We start from the raw sequence: 21601 nt of genomic DNA, 5'->3' as shown, positions 1-21601 counted from the left end.
TAAGCTCCGCTCACTGATGTTTCATCTCAACTAGTTATGCCCAACGATGTTGAGAGTTTCCAGTAGTTGTTTACCTGCGGATGTGCAATGTTTCGCAAGCACCAGTTTAAAATATTTTTTTTCTTTTTTCACTTATACGCTCATATTTTGTTTGTATTAAGAGGTGCTGAGGTGTTATATGTTGTGTATTTTTGTATTTTGTATTTGTTTAATTTTGCAGGAATGCGTTACATCGATCACACTCTGCCATATTCTATTATTCGCGGTTTTGTTCAATTTAATTGTTTAAATATATTTTATATTTCGGTTTAAACGAAACTCTTAGGACTAACTGAATTATAAATGAGAACTAATATGCAAATATATTTTGTTTCATTCAGTAATTTGCATTATTACACAGAATTGGAGTTTATTAGTATTATATTTTAATATTATTTGTAAGAATGCATTACACTGGACACAAAAGCAATTTTCGTGCCGGTTCGGTCAATGTATTCTATTTATAATGATTATTTCAAGGGGCTAGGGCTAGGTATAGGGTTAGGGTTAGAGTAAGGGACCCAATATAGTAGGTAGATGTCCTGTGTAATGCATGAGTGCCATTTGTTGTTTTTCCCTTTTGCATTTTTAATACTTTTTTTTACACAAAAACGGGAGACCAAAAACTTCGAAAGTACACGATGAAATTGTGTCATGTAGACATTTTGGGCTAATGGAAATTGGCCTGGCACTTGCACTCAAGCCACTTTCACACGCAACATTTGTTCAGTAATGATTCGAAGGCTAATTCACCCTCGTGCCGTTACTAGACATGCTCATGTTTCCCTCGTTCCTTAATGCGACCCACATTATCCTTACAGTGTTCCCCACAACACTTTTCTGTCACAAAATCACCCGACCTTTTCAATCTTTTCAGGGAGCATTTTTTGGTGCTCTGACCTCCTTAGCCTTCATGAGCTGGATCAGTTTCGGTGCATTCGCCAACAAGGTTTCCAATAACAAACTGTCCCCTGTCTTTACTCACGGCTGCAACTGGTCCGTCACGACGACAGCAATGACAACAACAACAACACTTGGGACTACAACGGCATCTTTTACAGGCTCCTCCGTAATGACTACGGTTGCAGCGTCAAGGTATACAAAATAGAATCTTTCTCTGATATCTGGAACATTGTCTAACACGTGTAAATGTACTCATTCACACCAACATCCAACCTACTCACTCAGACGATTTTTGTTGGGAATGGTAAATCTGCAGTCAGGGTTTTGTGACGGTATTACTTTCTATAAATTCGTGCAGCCTATCAGCTGTCGTAGGTCAATCAAATTCGGCTACGTCATATATGCGCAATCGTTTCACGACTGCAACGTCAACCAGTAACCCATTGTTTACGAAACCGATTGTGCGCTGCCCATCTTTGTGCCCGGAGTCCTTATGTTGGGCCATTTCTGACACAGGTGAACTCACAGGGGGTAAGCTCAGAGACAAGTCGATTTCATAAGCATTTACTACTTGGAAATCTTACAAAGTTTGGGACTCATTCTCTATCGGGATCGACTGTCTATCCGGCAAATGGTAGTTGATGACGACCAACTTCCGTTTTAGCATGCACAGGGCATACTCTTTGCGGAACTGTAATGAGCTTCTCTGCAGGGTATAATTACACCTGCAAATGGCTAAGTTTCCTGCAAAATGCGGGCATTGGCTTCATCGAGTGGTACTCGAGGACACCTGACCTCAATCCCATCAAACACGTATGGGATGCTCGGGGCAGAACTCTTCGTGCCTTGTTTTATATGGGACATAAAGAAACACATCTGAAATTTCGTTATTGGTTTAGTGTACCATGTATTACTCTTGGAACAGTGTTACACAATAAACATCACTGCCACTTAACAATGGTGATCAGTTCATACCCGTATATTTATGGGTTGAAGCAGTCCATTCAAACCGATGTGTATATACTTTCAAGAACTCCCGTTGATACTCATGTGTTCATGCTTGTCCGTCATGTCTTAGAACTACTGTATGGCTGCTACCAAATGTCCCTTCACACCCATGTATTCTTACTTTCCAGCAACTAATGTACATGTATTCCCACATTCCAGTGATCCGTTCATACCGATGTACAAGCTGTCCTATCTCTTCTACACGCCCACGGCGATGGCAGTCCTCGTCATTGTGGGAATGCTCGTCAGCCTCATCACTGGTTTGTTTCAAAAGTTATACGCTGGTTGATGGCAGGGTAAGGGTGTAGCAAAGGAGGGGGCACGTCCGCTCAGTGTTATGTGCTGTGCGGGGGTTATCCGATTTGGAGAGGACAGCGTAATGGTTTGGAGATCAGTCTGTGCTATCGATCGATTTCAATGGAATCTTACAGAATCGGGACCAAGTTGGGACCATAATTATATTGCCATTCATTCAGTTACATGAACCTGGACTGACATTTCAACATGATAATACTATACCCAATACTGCAGTCCTGATGCACAACATCTTCTGTAACAATTGTGTTGATGTCATGGACTGGCCTTCCCGTTCCTTAGACTTAAATACCCTTGAAGGTCCGGGTTAGAATATCGATCTTCAGTAACCCATGCTTGTCGAAAGAGGCGATTAAAGGGATTAGGTGGTCAGGCTCGCTGCCTAGTTGACACTTGTCATCAGTTCCCAATTGCACAGATTGATGCTCATCATGTTGATCACTAGATTGTCTGGTCCAGACTCGATTATTTACAGACCGCCGCCATATAGCTGGAATATTGCTGAGTGCGGCGTAAACCTAAACTCACTCACTCACTTAGACTTAAACCTGATCGAATACATCAGGGAGAAACTGGGAAGAAGAGTGCATCCCAATTATTTCATAACAGACACGAGAATTTAAGTAAACATAATTCATGATATCACCTTGCTCCATGTTTAAGGTTTGCGACGCCCGGACAGCATTGACCCCCGCCTGATCTGCCCCCTGTTTGACCGCCTCTTCCCGTTCTTGCCGGAGGTTATACTCAGACCTCTCAGGTGTGGAGTCAACCATAATAGGGTAGGTCATTTATCCCAATAAAACCTTTGCAGTCATTAAGTCATTTTGGGCGTTTTGAGTATTGATGAAATTTCAAGTATTTCCTCGTTGCTACGAATATTTTCTCCTTAAAGTTTCTGGAAATACATCCCACTAACTTTCGATTATTTTCTGGTTGCATCGATCATTTACTAGTTATTTTACGTTTCCTTACATTTTTGGACATTTCAAATATTGTCTCGTTGGTTCGATTATTTTCTCGTTACATCAAGTGTTTTTACGAAATCGAATTTACGAAAGATAATGGGTGCAACCAGAAAATTGAATGTTTTTAAAGGAAGACATGTTTTTTCGATTCAACATTCGCTCTCATTATGTATCTATCTTCATCATACCAGTGTTAATCAGTTGGGGTTTTTGAACTTACCGAAATGCAGTCACTCGCTCGCTCTTCAATCAGACCAACTGCTGTCACCGCTTCGTCGTCGCACGCCCAACGCTGACGTCTAGCTGTTTCGGTCAATGACTAGGTGTTGCGTCCAATAAGGTCTCCTTGTCGAAGATCGCTTTGTGAAATCGGGGCCGGTATGAGAAGAAATAGCCTCCAGTAAATCCACTTTCTTCGCAATGCCATCACTGTTTCGATTGACTGTACAAGTCGTTTGACCTACATGTCGTATGTTGTCACTGTTTCTCTCCTGACAATTTTGTGTGCTCTGAACAGGTAGTACGCATTGTTCGATATATATGCGTTGGAAGTCGAACATATTTCTTGTTATTATCATGATTGACTTTATAAGTTTCAACAGCATCATGAAGTCGTCGGTCTGTCCTGGGATAACTGACTACGACACTGCTTCATCGAGGCTACAAGATGGCATTGTGTATTCATATCTTCAGCCATGACAGTCGTACCAAATTACACTTGTCTGAAGGTTACATACATTACGTGACCTAAACTACGAGTTGTCAGACTTCCATTTTGTGGTGGCTGAGTGAGTTAGATCGCTTGCTTTTTGTACTGGCGATGTGGTGTCTACTCCGAGTGTGGCGTTCGAATCCGAGATATGACTCAACCCAATAAAGCACAATTGCACATTACTGAGAAAGACTTAATGTATTCGCAAATACACACGTTACGTTTGACGAGTATTCGTGTCAAGTTCTATATTCCGAACATTTTCGATGTATGTTTCAGCTGCCTGGAGATGTCCGGGAAACTTCTCCTACCAGTCAAGGGCACTTAACTCTGTTAAGTAAAGGTATTTGAAGTTGAACATGTTCATGTCCATCTGTTATTCACTTAAACAATCGTTTACACCCGTTCTCATTTTGACTAAAAGTGAAAGCCCAATATGTGAACAGAAAATAAAACGTCTTGCAACGGTGTCATTTCTGCGGCAACCCATTCCTTCTTTTTCAACTGTCTGAAATGTTGTTTTTTATCAGCATTTTCAAGAAACATTTGACAGTTAAATCCCACGCCTATTAATGTCTTATGGCCAGCCCCTAAGTAACTGAAATTCGGGAATCCCAGTTGCACAGACCGATGCTGATAATCTGATCACTGGATTGTCTGGTACAGACTTGATGATTTACAGACCGCCGCCATATAGCTGGAATATTGCTGAGTGCGGCGTTAAACAACAAACAAACAAAAACAAAAACCCTCAGCAGCCGATGAAACTTGGCAATATGCTCTTTCCCCATGTGCAGCAGGATTCACAGTGGCTATCATTTAACTTCCAGAAGAACAGGACACAGGTGTATGAAGAAGCTGACGAATTAGCGGTTAAGAACCAGCATATTGTATGGTGTGGATGCAGGTGATGTGAAAGGTGGCGCCGTCAATCCAGGATTTGGACTGGAAGGCGACAAAAACCCAATACACACAGACGTTTGCAGTGTACAACTGTTGCATGAACTATATTGCTTAAAGATTGACAATCTTCACCATAACGTGGTACTAGAATAGTGTCTTGAGAACAGTACTTGGCTGCTGGGGACATGCATACAACATACTGCCCGGTTGTTACATTTATTCGTGGAATAATTGTATTTAACTTGCCATACTAGTGTTGTGCTCCTTCAGTTGAATGCAGATAGTTAACACAAAACAAATGTTCATTATGGAACAGAAATGATCGTAGGTTTCTTGGAGGATTATGTAAACAACAGTACTGACAATGATCTGAAGCCCTTAAGACGACACATCAAGAGCATTATATTATGCTCTTCAGTAAACGTTTCCTGAAGGTTGTATTGTTTTTGATGCGACATTAGCACATTGTTACCATATTTATGCCAAAGATGACAGTGTTGACTCCTTGTTCTCCACATATTTATATTTGGATTATCTATTTGACAATTGTTAAGACTTTCTGTACGTGAGCAATAATTTATTGTGTAATTTATATTAGTTTGCAAATATGTACCCAGTTTGTTTTAAATATTTATTTTCTTGAGTGATTTGATTAAAGTGTATTGTCAAATTAATGCGTTTTGTTATTACAGTTAATATATTTTGCAAGTATATCTTTCGTATGTGATAAATTCTGTGTTGATATTTACGTGAATATAGACACAGAAAATCAGTTTTTGTTGTCAGTTCATGAATAGGTTGATGTAATACAGAAACAGTTCTCAAAGTGCATTTAGTTTACGATTAGTTCACCAAGTTAGTCCTTGTTTAGTCAAAATAGTAGCTGCTAAAATGTTTCAATAATGATAAGATGGTAAAAGAAGCAACACCACTATTTTGATGAAAAATGAAACATATAGGATTTATTGTAGCTGAATGGAGACTTTGGCATGTTTGAATTTTGGCAATATTCCAGCAGTATAACGAAGTAATTAATCGAGTCAGGGCTGTGACTGATTCCATTAACAACGATCTGCCCAACTGGAATGCCATGGAATGTATTAACTTTGTAACCGAGCCTGGCCAACCGATCTCGTTAGTCGCTTCCTACGACAAGCACCTGTTTATTGTGATGATGATGGTTTGCGGAAGATCCGTTCTAACTCTGACATCCAGTTGTTCTTTAACCAATACTGTTCGTTCAAATGGCGTTGAAAAGGACGACAGAAAACCGTTGTCAAGTATGCTTTGGATACCACAAAATGTCTTGTATTTGATTTTTTAAGAAAAACCGTTTGATCTTGTACCACTTTAGGTGTAATTAAATAACGTTTGACCTTCAACTTGTTTTTATAGAGATAAAGAACGCTTGCTTTCTACTATATTTCATGACAAAACACATGTGAGTACAGCAAACTGCATACTGTTTTGAGATGTCGAATGTATGGCAAACTTTGTGTTTTAATGGAGATGTATTCATCGTCAAACTGTTGTGGAGTTAGTCCAAAATACCCTTGAATTCCTTTGGTGTTTCAGTTCTCTCGTCAAACGAGCATAGGTTCCAAATTTGTGTTTTTGAGAAGAAAGGGTTCACCCACCATCTCTTTGTCTGCTATTTACAGCCTTTTAGCAAACAAAGTAATTGTCTCATACTTGTTGCAGTACTCGCACCCATTGATGTCGTTCAACAATCATCCTAACACATGTCGCTTCCAACCGACCTGAGTTAGACATATATAGACATATTTCACATAAATACCTGTGTATACTCCAAAATTACAACACGCTCTCCACAGGATTGTAGGAAAAGAGGAATTGCTTCAGCTTTCAGGGTTAAAGAACGATTTTTTAAAAGTTTTAAGGTAACCATGTGGAGGTCATTTCAAAATGTGACACATTTGTGACATAACTAATGCCATAATGAATTCTCTTAGGCGATTTGTATCTTTAATCCCGAGTTGTTTAGGTGACTTGTATCTTTAATCCCGTGTTGTTTTAGGTGACTTGTATCTTTAATCTTGTGCTGTTTTAGGTGACTTGTATCTTTAATCTTGTGTCATTCACCTGCATGTGCATGTCATTATGGCGAGAGCCCCCGTGTGGAGGTGAAAAACGCTGTCCTTTTCGTGACCATCTGGTGTCAAGTCTTCGACTTACTTACGATATAGTCGAAATGGTAATACATAGGTAATATCAACAAACAGAATATATGTATGCCTTTAACAAAAATATAAAGAAGTGATTAATTATTCATTACAAATAAGACTGTTCACAACATACTTGGCACGTGAAATTTCAAAAGTAACATAAAACGAAATTACTTTTGGGAACGTTGTAATGAACAGAAAGCTTAAAAATGGTCAAAAAATAATTTAAATTAACATTTTATTAACAAAAAAGTGTCTATTTTTTCAAAACGTTCTTAAACATGAGTATTTACTATTGATATATCAACTGTAGGGTCTTTCACTGTAGGTAATACGTATTATATCATTGTTTTATATAAATCAATGAACGAAATTATCAAATAGCCTACAGTTTCAGAGTGACACAAATAAGTTTAATTACACGTAGAGTTTTAGGTTCTTGTGCTTTGGGATTAGTTTCCAAAACACAACGTTGATATTTTCAAAAGTGTTTTGACTGACTTAAGTAAATCACAAACAGTGTGTACATGTTGCCAAAACGCCACAGATATCCTTTACAGCGTTGAGCGTTTGATATGATGTGTGCACTTTCTTTTTTGCGTCAGTTTACTGTCAATATGCACAATCAACAGAAGACATATTTTCACAGCTTTATAAAGTACAGTCATTCTTAATGGAGCACAGGCAACCAGCATAAAACAATGCACTAATGAATTGGGAAACCACTTAGCAAGGACAGAGAGATATAGTTCGAAAATGCATTGGAAATTGTCATAATTCATACAATCCTCTTCTAGTTTCAAATTCTCTTCCACACAAGTCTTAAAAATGTGTTACAAACTCTTCCGGTTCAGAGGTCCTAGCGTCTATCGGTTCAAATCCTTGATTAATGGTGCCACCTTTCAAGTCACCTGCTTCCGCGTCACGGGATGGTTTCATTTCAACGCCGTTGTCATCGACTGGCTGGATCTTTTCTGGTAGCTCGTCAGCTTTCTCATACACCTTATTCCTGTAGTCCTTTAAGTTAAAAGAAAGAAACATATTACATACTTATGCATTATATACTTATATACTCCCTGTAGCTTTCACCCTGTCCCCATTTGTTACAGAAATCTTATGACCAACTTTGAAGGACATCTCCCCCTTCAAACCCCCATGCTGGTACAGAAAAGTAGGTGACACCTTCACCATCCCAGACAAAGACCAGGACCCCGAAGCCCTACTTTACCACCTCAACCTACAACACCATAGAATCAACAAAAATCACCACCAATTAGCCTTCCTCAATGTACAAAGTCAAAACAACATCCACACTGTCTACCGTAAACCAAAATCACACGTACCAGTACATTCACTACCTGTCAAACTTAAATCATGCCAGGGTATTGTGCAGGAAACTGAGGCACCGTAAGTCCCCATGATCCCCAAAGAGGCGGAATGGCTTCTTGGTATCTGGTGGCTGATATAGACCGTGTTATGTTCAAATATGAATGCACCGAAGTTGCTTTTAAGTACAACTTTATATATATAATAGCTTTGTACATATGTCTAAGCTTGGTACCGTGGCTATTTCGCTGAAGTGATGCCGATTCTAGAATTTTACTCACTAATCAGTATTTTCAGTAAGAACTGTTCGTCCTTGGGTGTAGAGTGTCATTCAATCCTCGCGTCCAAGAAATGAACTTGCTCATGTGTGGACATTAAACACCTAACTGAATGACTGTATGCATAATGCATTAAATAGCATGTATGTGGGACCTACCACATTGTGGTTGACTCCACATCTGAGAGGTCTGAGTATCATCTCCGGCATACAGGGGAAGAGGCGGTCAAACAGAGGGCAGATCAGGCGAGGGTCCATGGTATGTGGGTCCCTGCAGCCTATAACACGAGTAGTAATAACGGTTTTTTTATATTACTTCTATTTACTAATATTACCGTACCACCTGTGAAATAATTCAGAAAGAAGGTACTGTTAAACAGATTCTGGTACATACTGTACAAGTATTTATTTAATATTACTCGTCAAGGAATAATATTGGTCTTTAGTTGATACATAGAAGTTTCTTACATATATTAATCACAGGAAGTGTCGACATGTTTAGCATGTACAATATATTTGATAAACAGCTACTAAATATCTTTAGTAGCATACCAGTGATGAGGCTGACGAACAGTGCGACGATGACGAGCACTGCCATCGCCGTCGGCGTGTATAAGAGATAGGACAGCTTGTACATCGGTATGAACGGATCACTGGAAGGTAGAAATACATCAGTATGAACAGATAAAGGTAGAAATACATCGTTACGAACTGATCGCAGGAAAGTAGGAATACAGCCCTATGAACTGATCACATGGAAAGTAGGAATACATCACTATGAACATATCAGATAAAAGTAGGAATGCATCACTATAAACATATCACAGGAAAGTACTAGGAATACATTGATATGAACTGATCGGTGGTAAGTAGGCATTAATAAATCGGCATGTAGTCACAGGGAATACAGCGCTATAAACTTATCAATGGAAAGTAGGAATACATCACTATGAACTTATCAGAGAAAAGTAGGAATACATCGCTATGAACTGATCACAGGTAAGTAGGAATACAGCGCTATGGACTTATCAGAGAAAAGTAGGAATACATCACTATGAACATATCAGAGAAAAGTAGGAATACATCGCTATGAACTGATCACAGGTAAGTAGGAATACAGCGCTATAAACTTATCAATGGAAAGTAGGAATACAGCGCTATAAACTGATCAGAGAAAAGTAGGAATACATCACTGTAAACTTATCAGAGAAAGGTAGGAATACACCACTATGACCTGATCACATGACAGTAGGAACACATCACTATGAACATATCAGAGAACAGTAGGAATGCATCACTATAAACTTATCACAGGAACGTACTAGGAAGTATTGATATGAACTGATCGGTGGTAAGTAGGCATTAATAAATCGGTCTGTAGGGATCACAGGAAAGAAATACATGTAGGAATAGTACGATTACACTGGTATGAACGGAAACTTGTACATGAGCATGAGATATATATTATATGCATGATACGCAACAGAATATTGGGGATTTTGCAATCTTCGATAATAATGCTGTCTGAAATTTAAAGATAGTTGGGTTGTGTGCAACAAGGAATTGTCAGTTAAGGAGTGAATAAGTGCGGTTTAACTCCCCTTCTAATATTTCAGCCCATCTGATTCCTATATTTTCATCACAGAAAGAGAAAATCAGATACAAACCGATCCTATACTGTGTACCTTGACGCTGCAACCGTAGTCATCTCGGAGGAGCCTGATGTTGTAGTCCCTAACGTTGTCGTGACAGTCATTGCTGTCGTCGTGACGGACCAATTGCAGCCATGAGTAAAGACAGGGGATAGTTTGGCAGTGGAAACCCTGTTGACGAATGCACAGAATCCGATCCAGCACATGAAGGCTAAGGAGGTCACAGTACCAACAAGAGCTCCCTAAAATGTATGAATATTCAATATTACTACTTTCATTTCAGCATGCCCAAGTCTTGAAGAAGAACCTCACACCTCACAAACTTGCACCAAAATGAAACAAGTTTCTATAATTTTCTTACAACAAACATATATATGAATAAAAAACTTATACCATTCTCTGTATAAACAATGAATGTCAGATTTAACTAAATAAACTATTTGACGCTATGGTTGAAACCAAATTTGTTGTGCTGTTATACTTTCTATATGTTTCACTAATGTTTTATATTAAATTCTATTATATATATTATATTTTTAGCATAATATTTACATGATAAATGGGGTGTATTATCAAACACTGAGATGTATAAAGAAACTATTTACTTCCAAATTAAGATGTGTGTTATTACATTCTCTTCATTTTATAACAAGTAGTGCTTCCCCAAACTCTCAGAATCTGTAAAAATAAGTCACACCTCATCGAAAAAAAATAATTTAATGACATTTTTTCAAAGCTTAAATGCGAAAAGGATATGTATATTTCTTGTGCCAGGATGTTTTGACGTTTCTAATTTGAACAATTTTAAACAGTGAACTTGGTCTCGCACAAGGGACCCGTACAACAGAGCGGTCGTGCCGCTACGACTCTCGGAAGTTCATGTTAAAGTGGGGAAGTTACGATCATGAAGGTTCTACGTCAGCTTCTTGGAACAAACCCCAGATTTAGACCAGGTAACACTGCACGATAAGTTCAGGTCCTCCATATGGAGTCAGCTTTGTGGCTACACTTACCCATGCGTTTGCCCAAGGGAAGAACATGCCCAGAATAAACAACCCGAACAACGGTCCATTGAGAATGCTGTACACGCTGTAGGCAGACTGGGAATAAACAGGTATATTATTCAAACAGGCATTAGTGTTGTAACGATAGTTAGTTTGTTTGAAAACTAGACTGGAGTGTATAATAACTGACTCACACCACACCAATACACCTTCAGCCGTTATCGACGGTCTTACAACATGGCTTTCGTTCCTTGCTCATGCTATCAGACACTAGTTTGATTGTCCATATTCGATTATTTACATTACGCTGTGGCAACGAAAGTCGTTGGCTGGTGACATTGTTCAAACCAGAGTCATCATGATGCATTGGGGATCAGCTCTGACCCTCAAGCTTTCCATGAACTCTTGGGGCATATATTGGCATCTTGTCTTATAACAAATACTTTGTTACACTAACACTTCCAACATCCAGTTAAAATTGGCACTAAAAGTGTGTCAAGTTACCTGCATCACAGACCCAAGTTGAGACACGAGGACGGCGAGACCGATAGCAACTCCCCCAAATATGAAAACTACAAAAACACATATGTATATATTAGAGGCTGTACACACAGGTACCTGTGGTAATTTATACGTTTTCTATATCACAAATAAAAAGTTATTGTAAAGTTTAATATGATCACTGAGATACAGTTAGTAACTGAGTCTTGTTTATTTGGGCTGCATTTAGAATCATTTCAACCGCATCTTTACACACAAGAAATAGGTTCAGAGTAGCATAAACGTGTGAGGATTTGAACATTTGACATGCAAACCATAAGGTCGATAACATAAGGTGTTGTTTAAGCGATTACGTTCAAAAGCCATTACGTCCCACGTCCGGTGTTTTTTTCTAGACCTAACACTTTGATCGAAGACGGACCTTCGAAGTGTCATAACGCTGTGAGTGATAGGGCACGTTATGATGGTAAATTGTGGTTAAAGAAACTGCATCATGGTATAAAGTCTCTCTTTAAGTACTAAAGTAAAGTATAAAGTAACTTCTTTGAGTGGCATTTTAGAAGTTGGAAGTACAATATATGGAACAAACTTTATGGATAACAACTTCTTTTATTTCGTGAGTGCGACGTTTCGATTCAGATCCTTGTACTGTTGATTCTTGTGCCTGCTTGACAACGGTACAAGGATCTATATCGAAACGTCCCACTCACGAAATAAGTGAGTGAGCATGAACATCGATCTGCGTAATTGGGAACCGATGACATGTGTCAACCAAGTCAGCGAGCCTGACCACCCGATCCCGTTAGTCGCCTCTTACGACAAGCATAGTCGCCTTTTACGGCAAGCATGGGTTGCTGAAGACCTATTCTACCCCGGATCTTAGAGAAATAAGAGAAGTTGTTATCCATAAAGTTTGTTCCACATACTTATTGTACTTTAAAGTATATTACGCTTTAGTTGTCCCCGGAAAATCGTAAAGACAACATATTTGAAGAAGCAAAATATTAAATTCCTACTTACCTACAACCTTTGATAGAATGGTGATGGACTTATCAGAAATGTTTGGGCAGCAGTACGGCTTGATGATGTCCCTAGGGATGATGGCTCCCAGGGCGTTCAGGGAGGATGATATGGTGCTAAGGAAGGAGAGACAAGGGCGGGATGAAACATGTAAGAAACGTAGTGATTGAACGATGATTGTGTGCACTGACATCCGCACAAGTGATTATCAGAGGATTGTCAGATGGTCACTGAAGTATGTCAGATGTAGAATTCTTCATAGAGACTACTTGCATTGCAGCTAACAGTAGTATGCTTAGTGCCTGTCGAGAACCGACCCAGGTGGAAGCAAGGTACATGCAATTAGACTCACGCCTGGATACACACATCTCTCTCAAGTACGATAGGTGACAAACAAGTTGAGAGCCTAACAAAATAAGTGGACAACGGGATGTGGTTAATTTCGTTGGTGGACTGATCAGCAGTTTTATTGAATATTTTAACTTCAAATTACACAACAAACAATAGTGTGATAAAACAAATACCGTTTGCTCGAAAATGTACACACAGTGACAATAACGACTAACATGTTTTCTGCTGATATTATGACACGGTTCGTGTCTGTGGATTGTTATGCAAAAAGGATCAACACCACGGTTTGTCCGGACACAGACTGCAAGCACTTTGGTGAATGCCCCGAGCATGTTATGGTGCAGACAAACAACCTAGAAACAGCCAGGCTGGATATGTGCTTCGAACTCACGACCTTAGATTTCTGGCACGCGTAACTCCGCACAACGAGCTGCGTCTCCACAAAAGTTCCCATCGAGGGCACGTGGCCATGGAATATTTGTAATGGTTCCCTTATTTGTAACAGTTTACTCAAATGACCCCAAATACTGTTGAGATACTATTTTTTAATAAATACACAGTAGTTAAAAGAGGCTGGTGGTGTGAAACAGGGAATCAGCTGAAACCAGTATTGTTTAAACCTGCCTGTGTTGATTCAACATTATGGGAAATTAAAATAGTCATATTGTACATTAAATAACACTAAAGATACAGGACTATTGTGCAGAGGTGTTGACACCCTGCATTCAAGTTTCTAATGTTTCTTAAAATACTTTGGTAGATACAAATTCAAGCTACTATGACTGATTTTATATTGTGAAAAATTGTAATACAAGGAATTACCTCAAACTTCCGCTGAAGAGAGACGACACAAACACTCCTGGTAATCCGGGAACATGGCCCAAAATATCCATTACAAAAAAGGGCAGGAGCTGAATTTGTAAAATATATAATAAAGCAAGAAATATTAGTTTAAACTTTCTATTTTACAATTTTGCAATTTAATGTTCTTGCTGCATAGTTCAGTGATATATATTCTGTGAATTTTCTGTACGTGACAAGTATACAGTCGTTATTCGCTGACTTTCAGGTATCTATTCACCCACTGTATATTCCGTGTATTCAACACGAAGCTGTTTTGGTAGATACTCGGGGAAGTTATTATTCTCTGGCTTTGACGTGTAATATTTCAATTCTTGACATGTATGAAAACTGCTCTGACATGAGCATACAATTGCATACAATTTATCAATAATCTCTATTGGTCTATGTCTATGTATATATAGCGCTACTTCAAAATTGTTGATCGTATAACTGAGGTCATTTACTGTCTGAATTACTAGCCTTTATGATTTCAACTCACGTCCTTCTGTGAATCAAAACCACATGTAAATATCTATGTGGCCGAGGTATTGACCTTACTGTAACTGGGTCAAGTATATTTTATTAACATTAAACCATTTTTGTGTTATTTGGCTGAAAGTATCCAAAAGAACTCTGTGGCACCTTTAATGTCTTTCAGCCGTTTATGTAAAAAACATCGATTGACGTTCAATGCCAGTTGACAAATCCTCTAGCTGTCTTCAGTGTTTCTGACTGAGGTCTTTTTGCACTATTTGTTAACATGACTTGAAGACGGGGTGGGTGGGGTATGGGGTGGGAACAATTCTGGGTTTTAATACCACTAACTGGTATTGACGAGAGTTTTGACGACATATATTGAAGCTTGGAGTTAACGATTTTATATTACTAATATGTCTTAGTTATGATTTGACATTTTACCAGTATGTAGACAAACAGCTGTTATTATCGGTATGTCAAGAAAGGGATGACGTATTAAAAAGTGTGTTGACAAAGTGTTGATTTGTTACCAGTGTCAGTAGATATTGTGTCGACGGGTGACCGGTGTGTTAAAATATTGCGTTATATTACCAGTGTGAAGAAATAAAGAGGTGAGGTTACTGGAAACGCGTATATTTAGTTGTTTGATAGCACCGTTCATTGGACTCCCCTGCTACAGTACCTGATCTGAGTTGGTGATGAGGTTGTTGAATGCCATGGGGTGACAGTCGGCGTAGAAGGCGTACATGACGATGCCGATCATGCAGCACAGGCTGACGATGAGCATAAGACCAGGCAAGGATACAAAGAATGCCCTTTGAAATTAACGAACATTATTAAACTGAGTGAGTGAGTGAGTATGGTTTTACGCCGCTTTTAGCAATATTCCAGCAATATCACGGCGGGGTACACCAGCAATGGGCTTCACATATGAACAATATTAAAAGGTTCGTAAACAGAACATGGAATACGTTATGATTCTTTTTTTAAAGAGAAACATTGCATACGTCCGCAAAATAGGATCTTTAAGCTTTTAGCAGATATTTCTTCATTATTTTTAAAACGCGTTTTGTTGCTGTTACATATAGATAATGTTAGATCACTGCTTTTAGCAGAGATGTTTTTACTATAGAAAGAGTAATGTTACTTTCCCAAAAACAACAAATTACTTGACCAAATTGTTCATATTGCATTTCCGGAGCACAATCAATTGAGCTAAATCTGTCGGAGAACATGTGTACATTTATCAACACTTATGTTTAACAGATCAAAGATCATATCGTAGGTGTCTTGTTGCTTCTATGATCGTTTGTAAATAAAGTTCGAAATGACAAAAACACAATCCACAAGAGGAATGCCTTCAACTTCATACTACTCACCTTTCATTTTATGTCAAACAATATTACAGTAGCCTTTTGGTGTTCAATTGTTCAATTTCAACTATTGAAAGGTTCTATACGAAACGTGGAGAAGGTGGAGAATGTTCGATGGGTTTGATTCCCGGGCCCACTTGCACAGAACGATCTTAGCGCTACAATTATTGTAAATCCTTAAGATAGCGATCTTAGGCTACGGCTACAATCGCCATCCACTTGCACAAAGCAAATGTAGGCTAAGATCATTGTAAGTTATTTTCCGGACCAATTGTAAGGAGATATGATCATTGTAGTGGCGTTCACGGTAAGGTCTGTTTCATGCAAATAACCAGCTTGATTTGTATCTGTCCATTCCGTGCCCATGTATAAGTCTCTCTTTCTTCAGGTGAAGAATTGACTTGTCTTTGCATGTGTTTGTGACGTGTACCGACAGTGGGACAGAATAAGCTCACCTTATCGCGAACACCTCGTAACAGCACTGTTTGATTTATAAACAAAATTAATAATAACGCTGGATCGTAGCATGGACATTTATTATGATTACGGGAAAGAGTTTAGCTGCATATATCTTAAATAGAACCAAACGCTTTTCATTTTAGTAACTTGGAAACACTATAAACACGAAAAAACATTGACATATTGGTAACACAGTATTTTGCACTCACAGCTGGGCTTTAGACACAGATGGACAAGACAGGGCTTTCTGGACCTGAGCCTGGTTAACTCCGTACAGTGACGTCCAGAAAAAGGACCCGCCGATTACAACCGACCAGAAAGAGTGACGGGTAGTGGGGTCAAAGCTGAAGCTGAAACAAAGACAATACATGAGGTCGGTGGACTATCTACACAACTACCGATGGATATCTAATGAGAGATGCTTCTACCAACAACCATACGTACTCGTGGAAGTAAATCCTTGATCTGTTCCCGGCGATGTCCCAGGCGTTCTGGAAGCCACCCATGACGATGGAACCCTGGATGAGAACCGCCAACAGCCCCGCCATAATAACCAAAGCCTGGAAGGTGTTTGCCCACAGCACTGCCTTCATTCCTCCCTAGAACACAGAGGTGACTGGTGGAACAGATGTTACAGAGGTGCGTGGTGGAATTGGGTTTAACGTCGTGATTGAGAATATTTCGCTCATATGACGACGTGTATGCGTGTGTATGTGTATGTGCGGCTGCTTGTACTAGCCCAGACGTAAGCTGGTTTTATAGTGCTAGCCCACTGAGATACCATGCCGCAGTGAAGCGTGAATATCCCACACAGACACATTATTCTGACTCTGAGCCGACCAGTCCTTGTTGTACCCATTACTGCCGAGCGCCAGGCAGGGACCAACAAGTACCATATTTAAACGTCTTTTGGTATGACGCGGCCGGGGATCGAACCCGCGACCTTCCGCTCTCCGGGCGGACGCTCTAACCACTACACCACGGAGGCGGTAAGCTTCATTAAAAACCAGTATGTAATTACTGGGTATTCAAATACGTCCATCCCTTCAAGTATGCTCAGGAGCTAAATTATTACCCTAACTAACCTTATTACCCAAGTCGATTAGCAGTTACGGTGCTCCATCCCATTCTATAACATTGTACTAGGCTTCAGAAGGTGTTTTACTTTGGGGCGGAGGCAAAGCCTTCAAAAGTCCCATGAAATACGCTGCTGAATACAATTACTATATCCAACTTCTCTCCACGATTAACATCTCCAAAACAACTTCTCCAGGTTTGTAACCAGTTCGATGTAGACATATCACCACAGTATCAGGTGATACTGAACTTCACACAGTGTATACATGGCGGGGCTCCTACCTCCGGTGTTATGAGTAAAAGATTTACACCCTTCATATGGCGCGCGTGATATGAATGAAAAAAATGTGTGACACGTTTACTTCGAATGGCAATGGTTCTAATGTATCATAAAAGGGTCGTGTTGGCTGCTTTACGCTTTCTGGCCATGATGATGGAGAAAGGTTAGAATTTGTCTTCGGCAACCCATGCTTGTCGTAAAAGGCACTCGGTTGGTTGGTGCATGTCATAGTATCTCAACTGAGTAGATCAATGCTCATGAAACCAATCACTGGTTGCCTATTCGAATATTTGATGAATACCGTAATATGGCTATAATATTGCTGAATGCGGCGTGAAACATGCAACACACGCACGCACGCACATTCATACATATGATGACTTTCAGTTTACGCCTCATGCATCACCCTTGTACAAAGCTGTCAATATTTTAACAACGCAAACAAAAGGCGACTTACCAGAGCTGTATACAACGTCACCACGATCCCAACAGCTGATACGGATCCCCACAGATCAAATCCAGTCACTCAAAGAAAATCAACAAAGCGTCTATATATTTCCTCAAACAGATCAAAATACGCTTGAATTATTCCACAAGCAGGAATAAATTATTTGCATATTATGAATATAGATATCTGTTGTAACTAGTATATTTAGTTTAGTTAAAGTTTTATCTTTCATCAATAATAAATATAAGTAATAATAAAAATATATCATTTAACCACGAAGTCATACATTTCATGTCATATATTTTAAGCGCATTAAATCTTCATATGACCTTTCGTAAACATACCCGCATTCAGAGCCAGGGAAGGAGCGTAGAGGACGAACGACATATACGCACTCTGTAAATATAATCACATTGAAATACTATTGCACTGTCTCCACCACATAGCTGGAATATTGCTGGAATATTGCTGATTGCGGCTATAAACAACAACGTTGTACTGAATCCGAATGCAGAAAACAAAAACAGTAATGCATGAAACCGGCGCGAAGCAAGCCATTGTTTCGTGTAAGCCCGATAGGTCGCAAAGCTTTATATTAAGATAGTATGGAGGGCTTGCCCAGCCTTTTAAGCAACAACCATGTGTAATGGTAGCTACGCCCCTGTTAAATCTTCCTTGCTTCGCGTTCTTTTTTAATATTTCAACAATAACCAATTATTCTAAACTATGAAACACTGGCAGTTGTTTTACTAATATTGTAACCAAGTATGCATCATTTTAAGACGTAGTCATCAGAATCATCGACATTTGCAGCATCACGTCGCCTCTAACCCCAAAATACCAGCATCAGTTCCCATCGACGGCATACAGTAGCCATCAAGTGTTTTGACAACCTCACCGACATCTTGAAGTAACCAGCGAATTATATCTAGTCAGCTATCTACCGTGGGCCCATTCGTCAACATGTGAACGAAACTTTGTGTGGGGTTGGTGAGAAGAAAGCTGGACCTCATGACGTCACTTCTGACATGAAGAGGAGGACAGTGTATATATCACAATGGAATGGACATATGATGCTTTGGATTATCAGGGATACTTTCCAGATGCTAATGTAATCTGTACACCAACATATGAATTATCGATACATCCTGTCACCTCATGTCACCTGTCCTGAATGTTGAAGACACTGTGGACTTACTGTTTGCAGAATGTAGATCAGGGAGGCGAGATCACGGACAGGCTTGCTGAAACGCAGCTCAAGATACTGAAAACACAGAATTATTTATTCGGAATACGTTCTTAAATGTTTTCATGGTTATGTCATAATCTTCGTAACCATATATAGTGACGAAGTGATTGAACAATTATTGAACATTGTAACCCATGCATATTAGATGCCGACATGTGGAACGTGCACAGACTGCACATGTCGAAATCCGTGGTTTTGCTTCTGGACATGCCCAAAAGGGTGTGTTTGGGAGACACTTTTCACCAAGTATACAATAATTGTTCAAATGAACATTTTCATCATTCGTATCATCGTACACTAGCTGAACTTGAACATTGTTCTGTTAGCAGTCAAAATATTTAGTCTGCTTAACTGTTTCCCAGGTGTATATTATGCATGAGTTCATGTTACGCAGGTATGTTGGTTGTCGACAGTTACGACATGAATGACTGATGACACCGATGTACGCGGCCCCACCTGATATCATCTCCATTTGATGGTGAGTCATAAACCCATGCTTATAATAAGACGGTTTTCGTATAGTTTATTCTTTTGATTATGTCATTCAAAGTCTATTTGCGACTTTTATTCACGTTATAATATGCTACCAGCATAAACTTTGATTCATGAGAATCTTTGTTGCACATATATGAAAATGTGTACACACTTTGTCCATACAGGTTTCTGATGGTCAAGCCATGATGACGTCTAGTGCATATGGGTTTAGTCCACTTTCAGCAATATTCCAGCAATATCACGGCGGGTGAAACCAGAAATGGGCTTCACACATTGTACCCATGTCGGGAATCGAACCCGGGTCTTTGGCGTGACGAGCGAACTCGTTAACCCATGATGACGTCTATGCGCACTTTTCATTTATCGTGGTCTGTTACAAGAATAAAACAGTTACGATTATTTATGGAAAAGGAACTACTGGACAACTAACTCACCTGAAATACACTTGTCACTTGCAAGTTATAGAAGAATGGGGTGAATACAACTGAGGCCAAGACCATTGCACAAACAAATGCAAGACATAACCACCAAAACATCGTCGTGTAGTTGTACATCTCAGCGGGCGTTCCCAGCAACGTCAGTGCAGACAAAAACGTCACCAGCAGCGACATCGCCACTGGAAGGACATACATATCTTTACCTCCAAAAAGGAACTCCTTAGAATTAACATTGTTTCTGTCTTTGATTGCAAAGAAAAGTCCGATCCCAGCCGATACCGCCAAGGTGAGACTGAAAAGGACATAGTCGGGGATAGTGAAGGTCTTCTTCTGTCCAGTGTAGATGCTGTAATCCCCAGACATGACGGAGGGTAGTTGTGTCCACGCTGGTGACAGGGGAAACACTTTATCGTGTTAGTTTTCTCTCTCACTCTCTGTGTAGTCGGCTGTTAACTTTCCCTTTGTTAGTCTTCTCCGGCGACTGTGAGTTCTTGTGAACTGCAACTATACCTGTATGGCAAGTTATATAGGTAAGGCTGTCACCGTTCTCGTTGAGGTAAAGGTGTTTGATTTATGCAGCTGCAAACAACCGAACTCTTTCCAGTGTCACAGTAAATCCCTTCTGACAGCAGGGACGATTGTACAATTCCAACTGTACGATCCCATGCGTTTATCATATAGTGATCATAGCACTATAGGTGAGCGTATCCTGACCTTGGCATGGCACCCGTCACAAGCACAAATGGTTTGGTAGAATTGCACATAATGAACGTTGCAGTGCACAGGTAAATTCCGGTAATATCGGCTTTCACTTTTTATGATTCTAATTTGACAATGGGAAAGTAGAGCAGACATGAATGAGTGAGGTTTATTGTATTTGGAAGCAAAACTCACAAAACTATGAGGATACTTTACATTACTTCTTTACTTGTCCTAATTGTTCTAACATCAGACATCGCATGTATTTTTACGAACATGGATTTAATTTAAATTCTGTCCTAAATGGTAATCCAAACAAAAATGAACTTTTTAAATCTTTCATACTACAATCTGTCCATACTTTTATAATAAAATCGCATAGGTTTGATAAATGATTAATAATGTTTAATACGCAGGTTGCTTGCTTTCCTATCATGCTGCATATTATTTAATATTTGTTTTATTCATGTATCAATGAAATGGAGAGGTATTCAAATAAGCCATTGCGGCTTATTTACCAATCCTATTTCAATTTATTTTGAATAAAATATGTTTTCACTAAAACTCACTTCTGCACAAACGTGTACTTAATTCTTTCA

General features: G+C 39.4%; 1 protein-coding gene and 1 long non-coding RNA gene across 2 annotated transcripts; one reads left to right on the top strand and one right to left on the bottom strand.

The window, feature by feature from the left end:
• Positions 1-1118: 1118 nt before the first annotated feature.
• On the top strand, positions 1119-2993 carry LOC124263789. Its single transcript, XR_006894935.1, has 3 exons — positions 1119-1134; positions 2110-2210; positions 2929-2993. It is a non-coding gene; the product is annotated as an uncharacterized LOC124263789 (long non-coding RNA).
• Positions 2994-7856: 4863 nt separating this feature from the next.
• LOC124263894 (sodium-coupled monocarboxylate transporter 1-like) lies at positions 7857-20671 on the bottom strand. The gene is made up of 15 exons (XM_046698622.1): positions 20301-20671; positions 19321-19386; positions 18467-18518; positions 18132-18199; positions 16762-16916; positions 16527-16667; positions 15168-15300; positions 13988-14076; positions 12815-12930; positions 11798-11865; positions 11303-11389; positions 10323-10531; positions 9190-9290; positions 8797-8915; positions 7857-8051 (listed from the first exon to the last, which is right to left on the bottom strand). Exons 1-15 carry the CDS (start codon positions 20664-20666, stop codon positions 7857-7859), a joined length of 1965 nt encoding a protein of 654 aa, XP_046554578.1. The 5' UTR covers positions 20667-20671.
• Between the last annotated feature and the right edge of the window lie 930 nt (positions 20672-21601).

Source organism: Haliotis rubra, unplaced genomic scaffold (genome assembly GCF_003918875.1).
Source record: "Haliotis rubra isolate DU_JTF1 unplaced genomic scaffold, ASM391887v1 Scf9, whole genome shotgun sequence".
Classification (NCBI taxonomy): domain Eukaryota; kingdom Metazoa; phylum Mollusca; class Gastropoda; order Lepetellida; family Haliotidae; genus Haliotis; species Haliotis rubra.
The sequence above is the reverse complement of the archived record's forward strand: the minus strand, read 5'-3'. Positions and strand labels throughout refer to the sequence as shown.

Coding starts and splice junctions, on each gene's coding strand:
- LOC124263894 (XM_046698622.1), bottom strand. CDS start 20,666: ATGTCTGGGGATTACAGCATCTACACTGGACAGAAGAAGACCTTCACT. Junction 19,387..20,300: donor AAGTGACAAGTGTATTTCAG/GTGAGTTAGTTG, acceptor CTGTGTTTTCAG/TATCTTGAGCTGCGTTTCAG. Junction 18,519..19,320: donor TGATCTACATTCTGCAAACA/GTAAGTCCACAG, acceptor TTATATTTACAG/AGTGCGTATATGTCGTTCGT.